General features: G+C 40.2%; 1 protein-coding gene across 1 annotated transcript in view; it reads left to right on the top strand.

Annotated features, from left to right (window-relative positions):
• The window catches only part of SVEP1 (sushi, von Willebrand factor type A, EGF and pentraxin domain containing 1), a gene marked incomplete at both ends in the record, with an annotated part of 92,796 nt that overhangs the window by 28,383 nt on the left and 54,415 nt on the right, over window positions 1-9,998 (top strand). Inside the window, 2 exons of the mRNA XM_010163031.2 lie at window positions 3,374-3,553; window positions 7,856-8,053. Coding sequence (XP_010161333.2) covers window positions 3,374-3,553; window positions 7,856-8,053 — 378 coding nt within the window. The remainder of the gene's footprint in view (window positions 1-3,373; window positions 3,554-7,855; window positions 8,054-9,998) is intronic.

Here is a 9,998-nt window from a genome sequence, read left to right as displayed (position 1 = left end):
AGGGGGGTTGGACTAGATGATCTCCTGAGGTCCTTTCCAACCCCCACCATTCTGTGATTCTGTGAAAGAGCACCTTCCTATCAAAGCTGCTGTTACACAGTAGCCTCTAGTGCAAAAAATCTGGGAAAAAATGCCATCAGCCACAAAGAAGGAATCCTTCATCTTCACTGTCTATAGAGAAGTGGAAGATTCTAGTACTTGAATCCAACTTTCTGGAGCATTTAAAGATATTCACCTATTGAGTGCTGGTGCATGATCTTCCTTTAACAGAGAACTGTCTGGAAGGTGAGGGAAGAGATACTGTCTTGATGTTGAGTTAATATCCTCTGAAGCATTGAAAGGACATATTTTTGCTTTTCTCCATCATACTGAAGACTTCCAATTAAAAAAAAAATATTCAAAAATCCTACCTTTAACATGTGCTGGATGTGCTAGTCTCAATTCACTCAGACTATGAAAGGGAGCAAGATCAAAGGCACCGTTTATAGCTGTCTCGTTAATCCCAGTATTTTATCACATAAATTAAGAAGGGAGAATGAAGGAAAATCCCTTTGCACTGCTTTGGATTTTGACATTAAACACTCCTCAGCTGCTCTGCTAGCTAAAATCTGCTGTGCTATTGGAAAGTGATTAATGCAGTCATGTCGTGCAATTAACAGTGACCCATGCAAAAAAGCAACTACAAAGCATGCATTTAATCCAGAAACATGTACTGGGGGATAACACCGAGCAAGGAGAATGTACTGTAGTTGTGGTTTTCACAGGCTTTATGGAAATATTTCTTGGTTATGGAAAATGCCTTATTGCTACGAGGGTAGTTTTGGGTTTAATGCATGTAACCATAACCAGGGTAACACAGACTCAGTTAGAAGTTTCTACCAGAGCCACACTGAGTGAGCATGAACAATGAAACACTGAGGAGGCAGGAGTGTACAGCTATGCCATCCTTCCAGAAAAGGTGGCTAGAGGTGGTAGTGGAAGGGAGTCCCTTCTCTGTAGGCACATTAGCATTGCTGAGAACCTCCTTAGTTCATTCAGGCTTCCTCAGTAGTGCCATAGAGTTTGGTAGTATTTTCTTCCTTTTACCATAGGTTGGGTATTAAAGGCTTTCATAGAAACCATCAGAGAGCCTGTTCTCTTCTGTACAAAGCATGTGTGATTCAGCTGTAAAAATGTCTTTCATCTTACTCACTCTACAGTTAAGATACAGCATATTACGAAGCCGCTTTGAAGCTCAGAGTGCCTCTTGCGAGATGGAAGTTTCACGATCTCTTTTATACTCTTAAATGCTCTCCCTAGAGGATGCCTGTGTATAAGCATGCACGAGAGGAATAGAGTAAATGTGAGACGGGTAAAACAAAGGTATACTGGGTGCATCTGAGTGGCTGTTTTTTTCTTTCTTTTCTGTCCAATACACATGGGTTTTGCTGCAGACCTTTTTTTTCCACTCAGGTACCACTATAGCTGTTTTCAAAAAAGACATTATTTAACATGTGGGTTTTGTAGCTTTGAGGAGCCTGTAGTTATTGGCATTTATGCAGCTCAAAGTATTTGCCCATTTATTAGTTAAGGGTGTATAGTGATCTGTTCAGTCTGTGTGTCCACTTGCAGATGTGTCCTGTCTCATCAGTATGCAGAGTAAACAACTACTGGGAAAAGGAGAGAACATTGTCAAGTTGGCTTACTTTCGAGTTCATTTGGAGAGGAACTTGTGGTTTGCCTCCTACCTGGTGGCAGCAAGGATGGGTTATTTGGTAAAATCAGCATCCCAAACCACAGTGAAGTTGTCGTCCAGATCTCTGAGGCCACTCGTTACTGGAGCTTGCCCCCCTGCCAGCAAGGTCAACAGAAGCTGTGGAAAACAATCCAGGGAGAACAGAGTTTAGGGCACTGCAGTCTTCTTGATTATATTTTAAGCATTCACACTGTTTTCCCTTGTGTCTTTTTCTTCCCCTAATAACCAGTGAACATACTGAGCAGTATCTACCAGCTTTAGCTGAGAGCAGGGTTTTCAACAGTAGAAGTTTTCCACTGCTTTTGGAAAATCAGTAGCTGGTTATCGAAGAGAGGCATGAATTATTGAAGGAAAAGGTGCACTGGGACCCCAGCAGGCATCTACACATTTGGGCTTGCTGTCAGCTGGTTGTCGTACGTGTATCATCATCACACAGTCATGGCCAGACAGTAAATGTGTACAGCTTAGCAGTGCAAGGGACCAAAAGGCCACACAGTGTGTACTGAGTGTCTCGTCCAGAAGGGAGCAAGAGGACAAATGCAGAAACATCATATACTGTTTGAAGAGGAAGCAAGCTGGATGCACTGCAAAGGAAGGGGGTCCTAGTAGAAAACCTTGGCACTGAAACAGAGAACTACTTTTTTCTTCTTACTATCATTCAGCTGGTTTAAGATCAGTCTTAATTACAGCATAGCTTTGTGTTAAATTGCAGCATCAGGATTCAGTAACAAAACCATAAGACAAACTGAGGACTACCCTTCATACCCCACTTCCCTTTCTGCACAGGGTGGCATTCACCTTGACATGACTCTGCCTGCAGTGTTGGTGAGATATGGCAGGAGAAAGGCCTCTGTGCTGAGCAGCAACCAGGACTGTCTCCATGTAGAGCCCTACACCTGAAAAACTTTCTGTTGTCTTAGCAACAGCCTAATTTGTTCCTTTTCATCATTGTTGTATACAAACACTTTGTATTCCTTCTTCCTCTCTCTCTGTCTCCAACTGTGATGAGTGTCTGCTGTTCTGATTTGTGGAGGCTTGCATGTGTCTGTGTCTACAGCAATACACTTCAAAGTGCCTGAGAATGTTCCTGAGCACTGTGACACTGTTATCTGCCCTGTTAGTAAACTCTTAGACTCTTCCCTGGCGAGAAATCAGCCTATACCAAACTGCTGGTTGCAAATCCCCCAAAGAACCCTGAGGCATGGTTGGAGGATTAGAAACTTCCAAAAACACACACTTTTCCATAGGATTCAATTTGCCTGCAGCTGTCCTGTTTTGAAGGCTGATTGATAGACACTAGCACAGACCACACACTGTGCCAGATGCCTTTGATGGCTAGGAACATTTCTAAGCACAGCTAGTTTGCTAGCCTGGACTTACATAGGAACTTAGGTGAGCTTGGAAGTGTGTGCCTAACCTCAAACATGCTCTCTAAGACTCTGTTTCAGGAAGAGGAAGGCATCAGGCCTTTGAAAAAAATCAGTCCTGTTCCAGCCGTATTTCCTGAATTTGTACAAACTACTGTAACTAGTGTACAAGCCAATACCTGTCCCACCCTTGAAAACCTGGGCAAACTAGTGTAAATCCACTGATTCTCAGTGAGTGAACCAATGTGGGTTTTTTTTTTTTCCTTTGCAGTTCGAACATGTCCCAAACTTCAGGCTCCTGAAAATGGACATTTTAATTGTTCAACAGCTGATATCTCCTATAAGACAGTGTGTTTTGTGACCTGCAATGAAGGCTATGAAATAGAAGGAAGCGCCAAACTCACCTGCCAGGGAACCTCTCAGTGGGATTCAAAGGAGCCAAAATGCGTAGGTATGTATCTTACCACTCTCTTTCTGTTCGTGTCAGAGTGCAGCCTTTTCTGACGTGCTGTCACGAGTGAGAAGCTCTCCCTATTTTAAAATCTGGTGAGGCTAAGATAGGAATGAGGATCTGTCTATGGATGTTTTATACAGGTCTTAGAAGTTGGGGAGGGGCAAAGGAATTTGCAAATGGAGAAAGTGGACAAATTATCATTGAAATCCAACACAGACAGCTGATAACTAAAAAGTTGCTTCATCTGGTGAGTGTTAAGACACTGTCACACAGTGTGTTATAGGAAACATGCAAGTTGTAGGTCTGTACTACGGATTGAATGTGAATGACCAGGAGTTTCAGGTACTGTCTTAAAGCTAAAGATGGCCTCCAGACAAGGACTAAGGTATGTTAGCCAAGCACTGTCAGTGCTGAATAGAGTTATGGCAGTTGCCACTTTTGCTCAACTCCTGGCAGGAAATAAAGAGTTTAGACAAATTAGGGACAAGGCACCTCTAAGACAGAATTCAGAGGTCACACCAGCTGCACAGGGATAGGTAAACATATATTGCTGTTCCAGAAATAAAGGATTGTACCCATTTAGGACTAGTGACATTTATTAAATTTAGGAAAGTAAGAGGAAGAAATACAGTTGAAACACTTCCAAGAGTAGGCTGCAAAAAAGAAGCAAACAAAAAAAAAATTAAAAACCCAAAAACTACAAACAGAAAGTCCAGCAGTTCAGAAGCTGATCCAGTGCTGACTAAAATCGAGGTGAAGTACTTATCACCTGGGTCCAGTAAATGTGATGCTGGTAGTGTGCCTTGGCTTGAACCTGTGGCTATTTTTTACTGGCTTACTGCAGGCTTAAAGATGTGAACTTTGCATGAGACAAGAATAAATTTCTTAACTGTAGATATGTTCTCTAATATGATGAAAATAATTCACAAGTATTAATTTATCAAGAGAGTTTGTTAAGAGATCCTAATCTTTCTTCTGTTGAAGTCAGTGGAGAAACTTCAATTAACTTCAAAAGGAAGGTACTCTGAAATCCTGTTGGAAGATTATAATTGGAAGATTAACCGTATTCATCATGAATTCATCCTTCCTAGCTTAGCATTTTGATTATTAAAATCCAGCTCTACTCTGTATCAGAAGATTTCTTCACACCATGCAGTATTTCCACCATTCCTGGATTACCCATGGCAGTAGCTTATTTTTGCAGAGTCTGAAAATCTGGTGTCAGTTACATTTGATTGTCACAGGCAGAGTAGTGTTAGCTGGAAAACATCTCTGCTTCTTCCTGTTGTGACTGGTGTTTAGAACAAGCTTGCTGGGGTTCTTTTTCAGTGTAGTTGTGTGGAGTTTTATTCAGGGAAGGATGCAAATCAGAACACCAATACCATGTCCTCCTCAAAAACTACCCTTTGTACCCATTTTCTGGATGTCCATCATTATCATGAAGGTATTATCTGTTTATTTTTAGTCTCAACAGCTCCTGTTATTTATCATCTGCTATATAAAAGAGATCAAAAATCTTGCTCTATTTAAGCATTTGTAATTGATGATTTATTAATTTCCTACCCTTCTGATAGAAAAATGAAGTAGAATTGGGTTGAGTCTCTTACCTTGAAACATATTTCTTGGACTTCAGACTACTCTCCTATCTCTTTTTCTGAATGCTTTTCAGTTTGAGCGTGCATCAGTGCAAACAAAGTTCACCATATTTAAAGTTAGCTCACTGAGACTGTACTACAGCTGGTTGTAGCCAGAACTGACACTGTGCCATAACACAGCCTGGATTGTTTACATTCACTTCTGTGAGGTCTCTTGTCATATGTGTCTTTTCCCAAGAGACTGAAAGTTAATGCAGGTTTTGCTATTGCATATTTTAATTTTTTTTATATTTTTCATGAAAGATTCTATTAGCAAAGAGTTACTTTTGCATAGGTTACATATATTATAGATGGCTTACAGACAAAATATCTGCTGAAAAGGGAAGCTTTGTCATGTGTCCAGTTTGAATAAAACCCTTCTACAGTCATGTTCTTGTTTCCTTCCCCATTGGCGAAATATTAGTATCTAGCACGTTAAAATTAACAGATTCTGCAAGATACTGTTCTCCGTGCTTTGTTAAAGGTTTTCTGAAGAAGAGTAAAATACAGATGGCATCGGGTGTTAATGCCACCTAGTGTTGAAAGAATTACTACACTACGCTTCTAGTTGCAGTTGGACAATTCTTTCCCTGAAAGAAAAATTGTGTTTGCAAAGGGGCTGAAGGAAAGAGTCATGATTTGCTTGGTGATCTTTTCTTCTGTTACAATATTGAAGTTCCTCTTGATGTTATGAATTATAATACAGGGTTGTGGTTCGTCACAGGCAGTTGCAGATGAAAGCAGATTCTTGTCTCTCCTTGGAAGTGCTTTTTTCCTCTCTCTGTATTCCTTCTCTATCCATATGGCTAATATCATGGATATCATTGTGTGCCTCATGAAGTACAGACTTCCTGGGTCAGCTTGATCAAATTCTGGAATTAAGCACAGATAAAAATGCCAAACAACACTATTACAGTTTTTTTCTGGTAAAAACCTGTCCCACTTAGAAGAGATTCCCTCAGGCTAGATACAGCAAAGGTTATCCTGAATGTTTGTCAGATATTTCAGGATTGTGCTCTATTAGGATTTTGCTAGTGTAGCTGGAAGCATCTCAACCAAGAGGGCTGTTACTGCTTCCCCAGAAGCTGCAGTTTTCTCTGGTTTTCGTACTTACACCTTTCACAGCCTTTCTTCTACTTGTTCTCTGAGTAGGATACATTTTAATGTTTTTAGCTTGTCTTTTCAAACGCCATTTTTTCTGATTTCTAGCCTTTCTGCTATTTGTGAGTTATCTTCCTGTGGTGAACAACTGGAAGTTAGGGTTTGGTATTTTTTTCTGATGAAATTATTTTACACTGCATAGCCAACACTATCTGTCTGAAGCACACAAGTGTGTTAACATTTGTGATCTTCTCATCCTGTTGAAATGAAGTGCAGTTATTAATTGCTTGGACTTTAAACTTGATTTCAGTATTGAGAGTTTAAAGGGCAGGAAATACTTAGAACGTTTAGACTCTTTAAATTTTGTTTCATGCAGAAGAACTAGTTTTCATTTACTTGCTGTATATTTTGAGAGAGAACAGGAATGGGATATGAAGCATTCTGAATGTGAATCACTTCTGTGTCATTAAACCATTGCTAAGAAATGAACAGAATTTTCCCATCTATAGCTGGGTTGGGATGTTCTTTGTGTGCCCTTTGTGTAAAGACCAGTCTGCTTTCTTCACTGACTACCTGAAGAGTTACAAGTCTTCTCATTGACTATAAATGATGAAGTATTTTTCTTGTGTGTTTGCCTGTTAGCTGCTGTAAGAAACACTACTGAAAGTCTAAGAACTGTATTCATGGGATACCCCCTTTTGCCTTGTTTGTTAATGACTACATGTTTGAAGTAAAAATAATATTCCTTGTCTCACATGCTCAAAAATGAAACAAAGATTTTGTGACAGTTGAACCTGTTGATGCACGTTGTGGGTTTTGAGAGCTTACACTTTGATGCAAATGATCTTTAGAATTTGAAGTGAATTCTAGTAGTAAAGTAGTTCAGAACTTCAATTTTAAACCTTAAGCAACCATAAACTCTTCCTGATTTTACAGAGAAGGTCAGCTGCCACTTACGGTAACCCCGAGTCTTTGCATCTGGTTTTGAACACAGTCAAGATCAAGCCCAGTTTCATTCAGTTTGGAATGTGGTAGGCAAAACCACATGTCACGTCCCTAACCTACAGTGAGCTCATGAGAGGGTGTCCTTTTTCTTCTTTCAGTCTTATTTGAAGAGACAATGTAAAAGCTGTAGAAAGCAACAGATGCAAGACTATTGCCTCTCTCCTGCTATGGAGGTCTGGTTTCCATAGAAGACAAGGGAATGCAGCTCAAAATACCAAAGTGAAGTTGTAAAGAAAAAAAAACAAAAACAAAAACAAAACCAGAGGCAGAGTAAGATGTAGTGGAGCTGCATGAAAAATACCATATTTCTGTCCCAGTGAAAAGCATGAGCAAGAAAACAGGACTTGACTTGATATCCTGGGTGCCGTTTACTTTAGTTAGCACTGGAGTACAAAGCTTCAGCAGGGCTTAGTGTTTTGATGCACTCGTAGCACATGCAGACTCTTCTCTGTATATTTTCTGTTCCCTCTGAGTTGCCGTATGACTTTATCTGCAGATTTGTTTGAATGTATACTTTGTGTATGTCAGTTAAAAGACGTGTCTTACTGATCTCTTGTAGAAATGCGTTGCCCCATCTTCCAGAAACCAGTGGGTGTAACGGTTCTTCCTCCCAGGTGTGGGCTGGAGCCTGCCATTTCTGGAACTGTGTGTCAGCTGAGATGTCCCCAAGGATTCATCTTATCTGGAGCTAGAGAAGAACTAAGGTGCATGTCATTTGGGAGATGGAGTGCAAACATCCAGGAAGCTCTGTGTAAAGGTAGAGACCAGCACAAAATAATTTCTGTTTACACATATGTGCAGGATTGAAGGGAAGCACACAGGGAATAACTGAGTAAGGACAGGTTTGAACTGGGGGAAACATGATTTAAACAGTCTGTAAGAAGTGTTGCCTGTACCGTTGTAGCTTGGTTGTCAGATTTACTTGTAGTTTGTAATAAAAATGTGGAGTTTAGAGATTGCTTGAGTGCCATCTTATAGTGCTCATCATCTAGCGATCTCTCCTGGGATCCATCTCATAAGTCTGTTGTTGGGAAGCTACCTGCTGAAAAGCCTGATGTGCAGGTAAATTTGAAATTTCGAAGTAGAATTGAAAGCTCTTAGCTTAAAAATAGTCAAAGGGGAACCCACACTCCTAGTAAAACAGCAGTGATAAAAATACTGTTACTGGTTTAGCACAGGTTGCTCCAGCAGTCAGAGCAAATCTGTAAATGCTGTGTAAGCCCTGGCTGACAGACAGACTATAGAGGGGTAGTTCATTTCAGTTGTCTTTGAACTAACTGTTGCTGTTGACATGCCCTGAGCAACAGTGAAAAGAGTTAAGGTCAAAACTGGCTGACACAAGGGCATGGAATATAGAGATGGGCAGAAGACAGTTAGGTGCATTTGAGTATGGTTCTGCCATGTTCTTTTCCACTTTCTGGAAAAGTTAGGTTGTTTGTTCTCTTACACACATGCACCTGAGTTGGAAGGAGTTTGGCTTTGGGTTATAAGAGTATAAAAGCAAAAGTGCAGTTTGCCTGGGAATATGCTGTTCACCTCTTCATGACCTATTGTACTCCTAGAGCTAATGCTTCCACCCCAAACTGGGGCCCTCACCATCCACTGAGTGAAAGAACAGTACAGAAAACAGTTATGGCAATCATCATGCCAGCCATCACTATAGAAACTGAGGTGGTAACTACAGAAAACAGTTATGGCAATCATCATGCCAGGTCACTATAGAAACTGAGGTGGTAACTTTTTTCTCTGTAACGGCCAAGAAGATTTTATGCCCCTCTTTAAACATACTTTCCCACTCTGTGATGTACCACATTGTTTTTCTGAATCTTTTGTGTAAACCTGTGCCAAACCACGGTTTTTAATATTTGATGGAATCCCAGCACAAGCCTACAAGCTGAAGTGTTTGGATCAAAATAAAGCAGCATGGCTTGGATTCAAGCTTTTAGATATTACCACTGCATAAAACTCTAAAATAAGAGGTACCAAGACACTCTGAAGGTCATTCTTCTCTAGTTAAAATGAACAGTTGCATTTCAATTGCTTTCATTCTTGTTATTGTCTCTCTCTATTTTGCTGCCAACATATTTGACCAGTTCAAAATAGCCATGTTCTTTATGACTTATTTATTAGTCTTTCTACAGAATTTCACTTTTAAATGGAATTTGCCCCAGCCTGAAGGCTGTGGTCAGGGGAGTGTGAACCATAACCAGCAGTTATTTTAGAAAGTGCATTTCTAATAAAATTTTCACCACAGTGAGTTCAGAGGAAGGCAAAATCGTTTGTATTTATTGCTTTGCACTCTTAATTACAGAGGCTTAATTGCCTGAGTTATGTCTTTACTGGAACTGGTTAGTAATAAAAATATAAGTTATATCAGTTCTGAGTTGTTTTAAAGCCTCCTGGGCATAGATGAGTTCAGAGCTAAATGCTGTTGTCCTTGTCTCATGAGTCTAGAGACGATTTATCAGACAATACTACAGCAATAAAATAAACCTGACCACAAATGTTTTGGGAGGCCCTGTGCCAGGGAAATGAAGAAATACTTTAGGTTTGTCAGTGAAACTTGAGGCTTAAATGCTGACGGTGATGTTACCCATATTGTACTACCAGTACTTTGAAACCACCCAGGATTGTCACATATGTCAGAAGAAAACTCCGTTTTTTCCACGTAATACCTTGTAGCAGGAGTTTATTGAGGAACA

Source organism: Antrostomus carolinensis, unplaced genomic scaffold (assembly GCF_000700745.2).
Source record: "Antrostomus carolinensis isolate BGI_N321 unplaced genomic scaffold, ASM70074v2 scaffold9242, whole genome shotgun sequence".
Taxonomy (NCBI): Eukaryota; Metazoa; Chordata; class Aves; order Caprimulgiformes; family Caprimulgidae; genus Antrostomus; species Antrostomus carolinensis.
The sequence above is the reverse complement of the archived record's forward strand: the minus strand, read 5'-3'. Positions and strand labels throughout refer to the sequence as shown.